General features: G+C 39.1%; 1 protein-coding gene across 3 annotated transcripts in view; it reads right to left on the bottom strand.

The window, feature by feature from the left end:
• Positions 1 to 13,253, bottom strand: part of TH1 (negative elongation factor complex member TH1) — a 109,766-nt gene that overhangs the window by 44,148 nt on the left and 52,365 nt on the right. For all 3 annotated transcript variants that reach the window (XM_053791115.1, XM_053791116.2, XM_053791114.1), the window contains exons 8-10: positions 12,795 to 12,925; positions 10,632 to 10,819; positions 7,448 to 7,578 (exon numbers count right to left, since the gene is read on the bottom strand). In XM_053791115.1, the coding sequence (XP_053647090.1) occupies positions 7,448 to 7,578; positions 10,632 to 10,819; positions 12,795 to 12,925 (450 nt within the window). The remainder of the gene's footprint in view (positions 1 to 7,447; positions 7,579 to 10,631; positions 10,820 to 12,794; positions 12,926 to 13,253) is intronic.

Raw genomic sequence — 13,253 nt, 5'->3', positions numbered from 1 at the left:
TGATTTTGAGGGTGTATAAATCTGTAGTGGAGGGGAGGAGGGGTAGGAGTCCTCCTAGGCAAGGATGGAGGGAGGGGGTAAAAGAGGTTTTGTGTGCGAGGGGCTTGGGCATGCAGCAGGCATGTGTGAGCATGTTAGATAGGAATGAATGGAAATGAATGGTTTCTGGGACCTGACAAGCTGTTGGAGTGTGAGCAGGGTAATATTTTGTGAAAGGATTCAAGGAAACTGGTTAGTCGAACTTGATTCCTGGAGGTGGGAAGTACAATGCCTGCACTTTAACCCTTTCAGCATCGACAGGCCCTCTCCTAAACTTGTTCTCAGGGTCGAAAATTTAAAAAAAAAAAAAAAAAAAAAAAACAGAAATAAAATTAATTTTTCTTATGAAATGATAGAGAATCTTTTCCCGATCATAATGACACCAAAAGTATGAAATTTGATGGAAAACTTATGGAATTATGTTCTCGTGAAGTTAGTGGTCTCGATGATGTTTATGCATCGGCGATTTTGCCCACTTTGAGCCCTATTTTCGGCCAATTCCAATGTGCCAGTCAACAAAAATCATAACTATTTTGCTAGAGCTCTGTTTTTTCTATCGAATGAGTACAAGAAACCACCCATTTACCGATTTCAACTATCCAATAAAGTGGTCAGAAATGGGCAATTTTGCCAATTTCACACAAATTTCAAAAGATGCCAATTTCCAAATAGGGTCCAGAATAAACAAGACAGACATTCCTGGCACTAAAATAACATTTTCTCTGTTCATTAGTCATGTCTCCAGGCCTCTCTTACATTTCTTTTGCTTTCCACTTTGAATTTTTATTCTCACAAAAAAATAGATGATTTACTGTTATGCAAACTACTGCATTAGTGTAGAAATGGTACAAATAATATCAGCGCACTTGTAAAAGAATATTAGACTCACCAGTTGACGTGTATTGGACATGTGGCATGATTTGTTTACTTTTGAACTTTGGTAAAAATCGAACATTTCTGCTACTTTGAGCTCAATTTCAAGGTACTTTTCATTATGAAACCAATCAAAATCATCTCAATTTCTGTAATATGTCTTCCATTCTATAAAATGAGACCAGGAAAACTAAAATACAACCATAAATAGCATATGAAAATACACTGCAAAGTCGCTGTTTTAAAGCAAAAACATGGTCAGAGTTTTTTTTTCTGATTATGCACTGTGTGCTGCAGGATTCTTTTTATACTGTGCACACTGACCACACAGACCCATCCTTTCATATGTAGGCCTACGAGCTTTCTCTCGCTAGATTTGAAGGCGGTAGAATTTATGCGTACTAGTACGGCACCAACCCTGGCGTGCAAGCCGTACTAGTACGGCACCAACCCTGAAAGGGTTAAAGTAGGGGTTTTGAGATATTGACTGTTTGGAGTGACATCTAAATTGTCGTATCTGGGTGCCTCTACAAAGACAGTGATTATGTGTGAATGATGGTGAAAGTGTTTCTTTCTTTTTTTGGGTCACCCTCCCTCAGTGGGAGATGGCCAACATGTTAAAAAAAAAAATCCTGTGTCGCTTCACTGATATAATAAGTACTAACTACATACACAGTTAACCCGCACATAGAAGAGAGGAGCTTACGGCAACGTTTCAGTCCAACTAGGACCATTTACAAAGTCCGCATTTGTGATCCTCAGTTCCTTCAATCAGAAATTTCCACTCTTCATAATTCATTTTCCCATTCTGGCTACCCTTCCCATTTCATAGACTCTGCCTTCTCACGTGCTAAACATAATTTCTTCTCTCCCAAACTCTCTACTCCTGGGAACTCTTCTGTCCTTTGCCTTCCCTACATTTTCGGTCTTTCTAATCTCACTAACTCTCTCCTCTCCTTAGACATCAAACTTACTTTCCATCAGACTAACATCCTTCGCACTAATCTCGTTCATACCTCTCCTCCCTCTACAGATGCTCCTGGTGTCTACTCTATTTCTTGTTCCTCCTGTCCTCTTCAGTACTTTGGAGAAACTGGCCGATCTCTTTCTGACAGACTCAAGGGGCATATTAGCGTTAACACATGAACTTTTTTATTTTTTGTTCGATTTCTTTCATTTTTTTGTACGTAAAGAAGCCCCTTTCCATTTTAATGTGACCAAGTTTCAATAAGATAGCTCAAAAAACAACTGAGAAAAAAATTATTTACTAATAATCATATATATTGAACAGTAATTTCGACATGGGACTTGGAGAAGCTGTTTTGGCATTATCTACGCATAAAACAATGCTAAACTGTATTTCTAATGATTATCCAAACTGTAATTTATCCTTTCTTCATTCTTAAAAAAAATAAAGTTTGTATGGTTTTGACATTCAGCCAAATATCTGACTTTTGCCCTCACAAAAATCAAAAACAAATTATGATATCTCAAAAAGCTAACCATCAGCTTGTAAAACAATCTTTCCTAGGTGTTTTAAATGACCATAATTCCTTGTAGGAATGTCATAGAACAATGATTCCTTGTATGAATCTTAGTCCTGGCTTCATCTCTGTTGATGCCTTCCTTTCCCACTATACATTGTAAAATGCTCCAAACTTCAGAACACCCGTGACATAACCTGATTCCTCCTTTTTCTTCTTCTCCCTCTTCCCGTTTCTTCTTTTCTTTTTCTCCTTTGGGTTGTCTTTCTTCTGCCGTGTATTTGTTCCTTCTTTATTTATTTATTTGCCCCCTCCTTCTGTGTTCTTGCTCTTACCCTCTGTGGGCACCCAGCTCCCTTGCAGTGCTCCTCTTTCTTAGTATTTGACTAGCTCCTTCTCCTTCTTTCTACCTCCCCTACTACTACTACTACTACCTTCTACCTCCACTACTACTACTACTACTACCACCTCCTGCCTATATATAACCCTCCTTCTCTCCTTTTTGTTAGTGTGACTTTGTAAATGGTCCAAGTCGGACTGAAACGTCGTCGTAAGCTCCTCTCTTCTATGTGTGGGTTATTTGTGTATTGTTCCAGTCACGATATTGTGCCTTTTTTGTTATTTACTAACTACATATTTCATTTCAGTACATTATAATGATATAAACCTTTATAGATAAGAAAATGGCAACTACATTAATGAAACACAATTACATTTAGTAAAACCAGTTAGCTGGATTTGAGTTCCAAAGGTTAGAATTACAGTGCCTGCGATCTGAATGGTTGGTATAGATACTGCAATTCAGTGGGTTTTATATATTGTGATGGTCATGGGCTTTTAGAAAGGTAGCTAGAAAATGAGTGAGGGGGAATATGTTTCCTTCTTTGGGTAAGCCTGCCTTAACTGGAAATGGCAGTGTTAAAAAATTATAGTAAAACAAAATAAATTGTACACAAATAACCCGCACATAGAAGAGAGGAGCTTACGACGACGTTTCAGTCCGACTTGGACCATTTACATTTTACATTTACATTTTATGGACCCCGTCATATTCTTTTCAACTTTTTTAATGTTCTTCTTTCTTTTAAACCCCTCTTTCGAACTTTTGAGGCTGCTCTCATTGCTACCCAGCGTCGTAAGAATCAGCTTCGCTTCCTACGTGACTGTCTTCCTGAACAAGTCCTGCCTCCTTCCTTCTCCCATTTCCTGAAACCCAACCCACTGGGCACTCCCTTTCCTGATCATGCCCGTCTCCTACTTCAACAGCTCATTCTTTCTACTAAGTCTCAGGTTGAAGATGCCTTCTTTACCTTCCGTCAGCGTCAACGTGCTCTCTTTGCGACTCTACCACAAGATCTCTGTAACCTTCTCTCTACCATTGCCTTTGACACTGCTCGCCTGAATACACAAATTCATTCTTCTTAACTACATAATAAACTTCAACGTCTCATCTCAGCTAGCCCTTGGTCTAAATTCTCCCTCACTGACTGTGTTACTAACTTGTCTTCTGTCTCACTCTCTCAATATGAGCTTGAACTTCTTGGTTTTGGCCTTTCCTTCGCCACTTCGCCTACCTCTCGCGCTGGTATTGAACTGATTAGCTCTTTTGATTATATTCGTCAGTCTCGCTCCCGTAATCTTCCTGACTTGTCCACTTTTCGTGGCGCTCTCCTTCCTGCTCTTGATAGTCTGTTTTCTAAGAACCACCACCTTCCGCGCCGTTACCAACTTGCCCTTTCTTCTCTTAAATCTAACACTAACATTGCCACACTATCTTCTGATGTCTTGCTCTCTGACTCACGTACCTACACTCCTCTTGTTTCCAACCCTCTTGATCGCATCAAGAGAACTTTCAACAAGAAACTAAGGACTCTCTCCGACCTCTGTCCTCCTGACTTTGACCTTATTCAACGGTTTCGTGTCGTCTGTCCTTCTCTTCCCTATTTCTATGGCCTTCCCAAAACTCATAAACCTGATATTCCTCTACGTCCTATCATTTCCTGTAGAGGTTCTGTCTCTTATTCTCTTGCTTCTTGGCTGGCCAAAACCCTCACTCCCTTTCCTGGTACTTTTTCTCCTGCCCACCTCTGTCACTCTCAAGACTTCATTGAACGGGTTCGCCCTCTCCCGACCTGTAAGATGCTTAGTCTTGATGTTGAGTCCCTCTTCACCAATGTCCCTCTTGATGATGTCCTTGATTTTCTTAGAGAGAAGGCCCATGAAGGGTTTCTTCATCTCCCTATACCTATTGATGTCTTTCTTGATCTTATCTGCCTCTGTGTGGACTCTAACTCCTTTTCCTTCCAAGGGAAATATTATTCTCAAACCTTCGGTGTCGATATGGGCTCTCCTCTCTCTCCTGTCCTTGCTAATCTTTACATGGAATACTTCAAGACTGTTCTTCTTCCTACCACTCTGGCTCCGCTATGTGGATGACATCTTTGCTCTGTGGCCTCATGACTCCAGTCTCTTCCAACCTTTTCTTGAAGCTCTTAACACTCTTGCCCCTTCCATTAGGTTTAAAGCTGAATGGGAATCTAATTCCTTGCTTCCTTTCCTTGATGTCCATGTCCACCGCTCAGATACAGGTTTTTCCTTTTCCGTTTACCGCAAACCTATGCGCAGTGGCATGTACATTCACTACTTTTCCTATCATGCTTCCCCTGTCAAGAAAAGTGTTCTTATTTCCCTCTTCCTCCGTGCTCTCCACATCTGTGATCCTCAGTTCCTTCCAGCAGAAATTTCCACTCTTCATAATTCGTTTTCCTGTCTTAGCTACCCTTCCCATTTCATAGACTCTGCCCTCTCACGTGCTAAATGTAATTTCTTCTCTCCCAAACTCTCTACTCCTGGGAACTCTTCTGTCCTCTGCCTTCCCTACATTTCCGATCTTTCTAATCTCAACAATTCTCTCCGTCCCTTGGACATCAAGCTTACTTTCCGCCAGACTAACACTCTTCGCACTAATCTCGTTCATACCTCTCCTCCCTCTACAGATGCTCCTGGTGTCTACTCTATTGCTTGCTCCTCCTGTCCTCTTCAATACTTTGGAGAAACTGGCTCTCTTTCTGACAGACTTAGGGAGCACAAAAATAATGTTAGGCTTGCTGACACTAACAATGCTCTTTTCTGTCACGTCAGAGATCAGAGCCATCCTATAAACTGGTCTTCTGCTAAAATTGTCTTCCCTACTTCCAACTTTAACAGTCGCCATCTTGTTGAATCCTCCCTAATACACAACTTTCCTTGTATGAATCTTAGTCCTGCCTTTGTCTCTGTAGATGCCTTCCTCTCCCACTACATTGTAAAATGCTCCAAGCTTCAAAACATCCATGACTTAACCTGATTCCTCCTTTTTCTTCTTCTCCCTCTTCCCCCTTTCCTCTTTCCTTTTTTTTCTGGGTTGTCTTTCTTTCTTCTGTCTTGTGTTTCTGTTCCTTCATTATTTATTTCATTATTTTTCCCTCCCCCCACCTCTGTGTTCTTGCTCTTCCTCTGTGGGCACCTAGTTCCCTTGCAGTGCTTCCCTTTCTTTGTATTTGACTGGCTCCTCCTCCTTTCTTCCCCATTGCTTCTTCCTTCCATCTCTACTACTACTACTACTACTACTACTACTACTACTACTACTACTACCACTACTACTACTACTACTACTACCACTACTACTACTACTACTACTACTACTACTACCACTACTACTACTACTACTACCACTACTACTACTACTACTATCACTACAACTGGTACTACTACCACTGCTACCACAACTACCACTACTACTACTACCACTACTACTACTACCAATACTACTACTACTACCACTACTACTACTACTACTACCACTACTACTACTACTACTACTACCACTACTACTACTACTACCACTACTACTACTACTACCACTACTACTACTACTACCACTACTACTACTACTACCACTACTACTACTACCACTACTACTACTACCACTACTACTGCTACTACCACTACTACTACTACTACCACTACTACTACTACTACCACTACTACTACTACTACCACTACTACTACTACTACCACTACTACTACCACTACCACTACTACTACTACTACCACTACTACTACTACTACCACTACTACTACCACTACTACTACTACTACTACTACTACTACTACTACTACTACTACTACTACCACTACTACTACCACTACTACTACCACTACTACTACTACTACCACTACTACTACTACTACCACTACTACTACCACTACTACTACTACTACTACTACCACTACTACTACTACTACCACTACTACTACTACTACTACTACTACCACCACTACTACTACTACTACCACTAAGAACATAAGAACATAAGAAAGGAGGAGCACTGCAGCAGGCCTCTTGGCCCATACTAGGCAGGTCCTTTACAATTCATCCCACTAACAAACATTTGACCAACCCAACTTTCAATGCCACCCAAGAAACAAGCTCCGATGTGAAAGTCCCACTCAAATCCAACCCCTCCCACTCATGTACTTATCCAACCTAAATTTGAAACTACCCAAAGTCCTAGCCTCAATAACCCAACTAGGTAGACTGTTCCACTCATCAACTACCCTATTTCCAAACCAATACTTTCCTATGTCCTTTCTAAATCTAAACTTATCTAATTTAAATCCATTACTGCGGGTTCTCTCTTGGAGAGATATCCTCAAGACCTTGTTAATATCCCCTTTATTAATACTACTACTACTACTTTATTACTACTACTACTACTACCACTACTACTACTACTACTACTACTACTACTACTACCACTACTACTACTACCACCACTACTACTACTACTACCACTACTACTACTACTTAGTGTGACTTTGTAAATGGTCCAAGTTGGACCGAAACGTCGTCGTAAGCTCCTCTCTTCTATGTGCGGGTTATTTGTGTATCGTTCCAGTCACGGTATTGTGCCTTTTTTTGTTAAAATAAATTGTATTAGCACATGCTAACAGATCATTACAGAAACAGTCAACAGTATGCTAGAGCAAAAGAACTACTTATTCATTACCTGTCTAGGTCTGTTGCCTTTCTTTGGGGTTTCATAAACACTTGCACTGTAACCCAGGAGGTAGAAGTACTTAGCTTTGTGTTCTTGATTCACCTTGTTCCCTGGCTTAAACAAAGCATCTATCAGCAGCTCTGGTTGGAATAAAAGTCACATTTACAATATCTGATTATTTCACAATAGCAATACTATAATATCAAATAACCTCAGATGAACAAAACTCTAAACAAACTCTAGATGTGTACCTCAATGACTGAATCATTCTTTTAGCAAAGTAAGTATGATAGGTTTTAAGGAAATTATATCCCAAAGTAATAATTTGATTTGGTTTGATAACCATTAGCTTTTAAGAGCTTCACAACATTTCATGAGAAAACATACTCTATTGGCAGATTTCACCATTTTGTTTACCCCGTTCACTGTCGTGGCCCCCCGAAATTAGAAGTTCCATCAGTGTCACAATTTAAAAAATAAATAAAAATCTCCTGAAATGGCTGAGAATCTTCTTCCAGTGATGATGGCATGAAAAATAAAAAATGATGGAAACCTTATGGAATTACACAGGTGCAAAATTGGAGATCAGGGAGCACTTTATGCAACTGCGATTTTGCCCACTTTGAGGCTTATTTTAGGCAGGCTAATTCATTGCTCAAACCAATCCAGTTCCTAGCTATTTGCTAGTATAACTTCTGTTCTGTCAATGAGTACAAAAACCTGCCCATTACACTTTCAAAATTACCCTATAAAGCATACAGAAGTCAATAATTTTGCCAATTTTATAAAAATTCAACAAATTTCCATTTAAAAACTGAGTACAAAATAAACAGTGTAGACATTCCAGCTACTAAAGCAACATATCTTCTCTTTGTTAATCAAATCCCCAGGCATCTCCATTTTGAAAACATCAGCATACAGAAAATCAAGTTTTACACTATTTCTCAGCTAATAAAATATAACCAAGAATAACTGGTCATAATTTAGACTATCCAAATAATTGAAACAGAACTAGTAAAAACCCACAAAAGAAATTGTGGGGCCTTCCCCAAGAAAATTATCATTTTTTTTTTTTTAACATGTTGGCCATTTTCCACTGAGGCAGGCTGACCCAAAAAGAAAGAAAAAACATTCATCATCATTCAACACTCACCATCATTCATACATAATCACTGTCTTTGCAGAGGCGCTCAGATATGACAGCTTAATCTTTAGGCCTATTTCAGGCCATTTCCAGTCTGAAACCAATGAAAACCATCTCCATTTCACTGTATGTTATTTCCAATCTATCAAATGGCACCAAGAAACAGTAATAAAACTGTGAAAATGTATCAAATCTCTATTTTAACCCAACACAAGGTCAGAGGTTTGGTGTTCTCATCATGCACTGCATGGGGCAGGATTATATGTATACTGTGCATAACCAACATGCAGACCCATTCACACATGTCTAAGGGAAAATTTACTGCTTACAGCACATTTGAGGATGGTATAATCAAAACATAGATCTATGTAAGTGACACTGGCCTCAATGATGTAGATCTACATAAGAAACAGTGAAGGGGTTGAAACATCAGTGCAAAAACTTTGCACTGATAAACACTATAAAATTTGGATAAAAAATGTTCCCTAATGGCTCCAAGTGGTTTATAAAATTTAGTCACCAGCAAAAATTCTGGGTGCTGCTGATAAGCTAGTGCTTGCTGATGTGTACCCTGCTTACCAAGCCACATCTGTGCAACAACTGTGCCAGATACTATACTAAAACTATCACCTCTTCCCTCTTTAATCCTTCTTCCCCTTCTCACTTTTCCCTCTTCCCACTTTCCACAAGTATAGGCATATTAGGCTCAGAATGTCAACATGTATTAAATCAATCAATATCTATCTATCTATCTCTCTCTCTCCAAGGTTAACAGGCAAATTGTAAACACAAGAACAGTTGTGCTGCATAACTGTTTGATTGATTACAGTCTTTTTATAAAAACAAAAAGTTTATTTTGGTAACCATTTCCCACTAAGACAGGGTGACCCAAAGAAGAAAACACATTCACCATCATTCATTCAATCAGAAGTGTGCTGACATTACAATCCAACAATTCAGTTACCCACTGACTGCAACATTCCCACCACTCCTCCTGAGTGTAGACACTGCCCTTCCCACCTTCAGAACTCAAGTCCAGTTAACTGGTTTCCCTGAATTCTTTCATAAAAGTTACCTTGCTCACACTCCGACAGCCCATCTATTAAAAACCACTTGTGTCTATTCACTAAAAGCACACTCACACAAGCCTACTGGATACTCAAGCCCCTAAAACTCAAAAGCCTCTTTTACCCCCCCCTCCCCACTAAAATTTCCACCCTAGATTTGTCACCCTCATCAACCTATCCCTCTCCATCCTCTCTACAATCCCAAGCCACTTCAACAACCCCTCCTCAGCCCTCTGAATTATACCCTTGGTGATTCCATACCACCTTTTAACCTACCTTACCTTGGATATATCTTTGATGATTTTCAAATCTTTCTACTCCTGGAGCCTGGAATACATGTTTTTCATTACAGATATGTTTTTGCTGGTACAAATATTGGATTAATGAAGCCGCCTAGTTGTATAACTTCATTCTGACCTTCTGACAAGCACAATGCACCTAAGCAGATCAAACAATAACTTTCTTTTACATCCAACCACACAAAAATTAACACATACATGATTATCTTCCTACCTTGTGGACTAAGGGTATTAAAATTTAAAAATTATAGATAAAAAAAGCCCTAAAGTATTCTTATGGAAATGAGAAAAAGAAAGATGCAAAATATCAAAGCAGATTCAAGCAAGGAAAGTTCTATAAAGAACTGAAATGGGTTTAAAGTGAGATATACCTACTTGTTTAACCCTTAAACTGTCCAAACGTAGATCTACATTTTTCAACATTTGAAAGTATGTAAAAAAATGTAGATCTTTTTTTCTTTACATTTGAAAACATGTAAATAAAACTTTGATCTACATTTTTTTTTTGTTATATTTGAAAATATGTAAAAAAACGTAGATCTACTTTTGGAGCACTACGCATGTGAACGTAAATTTGTTTGGACAGTTTAAGGGTTAATGGAACCAGACTTTAGATGGTATTACACATATAAAGAAAAAGTAGCAGTTACGGCAGAGTCTAGGTAATATAACCATTAACTTACCTAATAACTGTGGGATGCGTATAAGGTCAACTGGTGGTGGGTCTCCGGCACTGTAGAGCTTAAACAATACAGTTATGTCAGCTGGGTTGAGAGCGTTACGAGCAAGCATGGGTGCCAGTGCTTGGGCTGCTCTTGGGTGGGCCATGGCACCATTGAGAGCCAGCTGGATTGGAGTAACATTAAGGCCACTGAGGAAACAAAAAAGACATCATTACGAGGCTTAATTCTGCAATGACCATGACAAAAGCAAGAGCTCAAATATTTTTTTCTTTTTGAAGAGATTGCTGATGATCTGTACTGTAGATTTATGATATATGTTGTGCTAGTTGTTGAGTGGCAGGCAGGAGAGAATGTGGAGGGGTCTTGGTGTTGTTGATAAGGCAGTGAGGTGGTGGATGGGTGGGTGTGGGAGCCCAGGAGAGATGATCCTGTTTAAGACATGTTCATTCATCTGTCAACTCACTTCAGTACACTCTCTCACACCCACTCACCAACCCATCTCACATTCACACACCTATCTATCCACCCTCTCACATTTGCCCACATACTCACTCACATACACTCAAACCCACCTCTCACTCCAACCCTTTATAACCCATCCTCTCTCATGCACCATCCCTCATACCCATCTCTCATACCAACCCCTCACCCATCCACCTTCACATTTACCAATACCCCTTCATGTGCTCTCTCCTGCTCACCCTCTCATACCCACCCCTCACACACACTCCTAATGCCCACTCCTCACACACTCTTTGTGCCTACCCTCTCTCTCACCCACCCATATTCGCCTTCTTTCATAGTCCCCCCCACCTCTCCCTCTAACACTCCCTGCCCAAACAGCCACTCACACTTTCTGAAACATTATACCGAGTCTGTTGCACACTACTCACACCCACACTTATTACAGTACTGCAAAATATGTACAGTACTTTAAAACAACTATACAGTACAATATCCTCTCCTCACTTAATGACAGAGTTCCGTTCCTAAGACCACGTCAGTAAACGAATTCGTCACTAAGCAAGGAGCATACTATAATGATAATGGGTTTGTGTAAACCATCTTTGATATTGTTTTACTGTCACCTTTGAATCATTTATAACATTTTTAGTATATTTTTAAATGTTTATAGTGTAGTGTATATTGTAATACACAGAATAGAAAAAAATCAGCTCTAATATACATTATTTAGGTATGCATGCTGGTCAGACAGCCAGTCATAAGTTTGGGTAGTTGGTAAACGAGTACGTTGCTAAGTGAGGAGAGGCTGCACTGTACTATAGTACTACAGGTTACAATACCCATATTCTTAGAGTCTGGTTGTCTTCTGCATTAGTGGACCAAGTCTGCTAGTTCAGGAGACTACTGGACAATCATAAAAAGTTAATTTTTATTTTTTTATTAACACAGCCATTTCCCACCAAGGCAGGGTGGCCCCAAAAAGAAAAACTTTCATCATTCATTCTATCACTGTCTTGCCAGAGGTGCACTTACACTACAGTTATATAACTGCAACATTAACACCCCTCCTTCAGAGTACAGGCACTGTACTTCCCATCTCCAGGACTCAAGTTTGGCCTGCCAGTTTTCCTGAATCCTTTCATAAATGTTTGCTCACACTCCAACGGGATATCAAGTCCTAAAAACCATTTGTCCAAGGTGTTTTCTGTTCTGTACCAAGATACCATTGTGTTGCAGTGTCTGACACAGTCAATATTAAAATGGTATAAAATACCGACAGTCTGTTAAGTAAGACATATGCAACAGTTAGGTATCTTTATTTTGAAATGTTTTCCCTGTGCAGTAGGCTTCTTCAGCCAAGTACAGAAAATACTCTTCTCTAGGCTGAGGGACTGACCACATCAAAACTACGTCTTCAAGGGTAATGGACTGATTACATCGTCTTCACATCTCTTCTGCTTCTACGAAATTTTCTGTACTCGATAGAAGAAGCCTACTGTGTAGGTAAAACGCTTCGTAATAAAGATACCAAACTGTTGCATGTGTGTCTTACCTAACAATTTGTCAGTATTTTATACTATTTTTTTAATATTCAAACTTGGACATGTATCCATTTACCTAAATTGATTATCAGTATACATAACCATTCATAGTCTCGTTACCTTAGTTGTAACCATTTTGTCTTCCAGTCATACCTACTTGTTAATAGCATATTTACTGATTTCTTGTTGTAAGCGGCGAATATTATTGCCTCCCTTTGTTTCCTGTGAAAGAATCTGCAGCATCACTTGGGCATAGATGTAAGTGTGCTGCCCATGACACACCATTTTCTGTAAGATATTTTCCAATATTAGAAAATTATTATCAGTATTACAAAAGAAAATCTAATCATGAGGCATTTAAATAAATATTTTTATTAACTTTAAGAAATAATATACTAGATAGCTAATTGGTTTTTGTATACCTGCTTTACTATTCATGTGGAAGATGGATTAAAATGAATTTAATACATAAGAAACCCTATTAGAATGTGTCCAAGTCTCCTATTGAGGTAGAGTGATTAAAAAAATACTTTCACCATCAATCATTCTTTCATTCTTTCTTTGAAAAAATGCTTTGCATAATACAGTACTAAAACAAATGAACAAGTTTATCATA

This window comes from Cherax quadricarinatus, chromosome 59 (assembly GCF_038502225.1).
Source record: "Cherax quadricarinatus isolate ZL_2023a chromosome 59, ASM3850222v1, whole genome shotgun sequence".
NCBI lineage: Eukaryota > Metazoa > Arthropoda > Malacostraca > Decapoda > Parastacidae > Cherax > Cherax quadricarinatus.
This window is presented reverse-complemented; position numbering and strand designations above follow the sequence as displayed.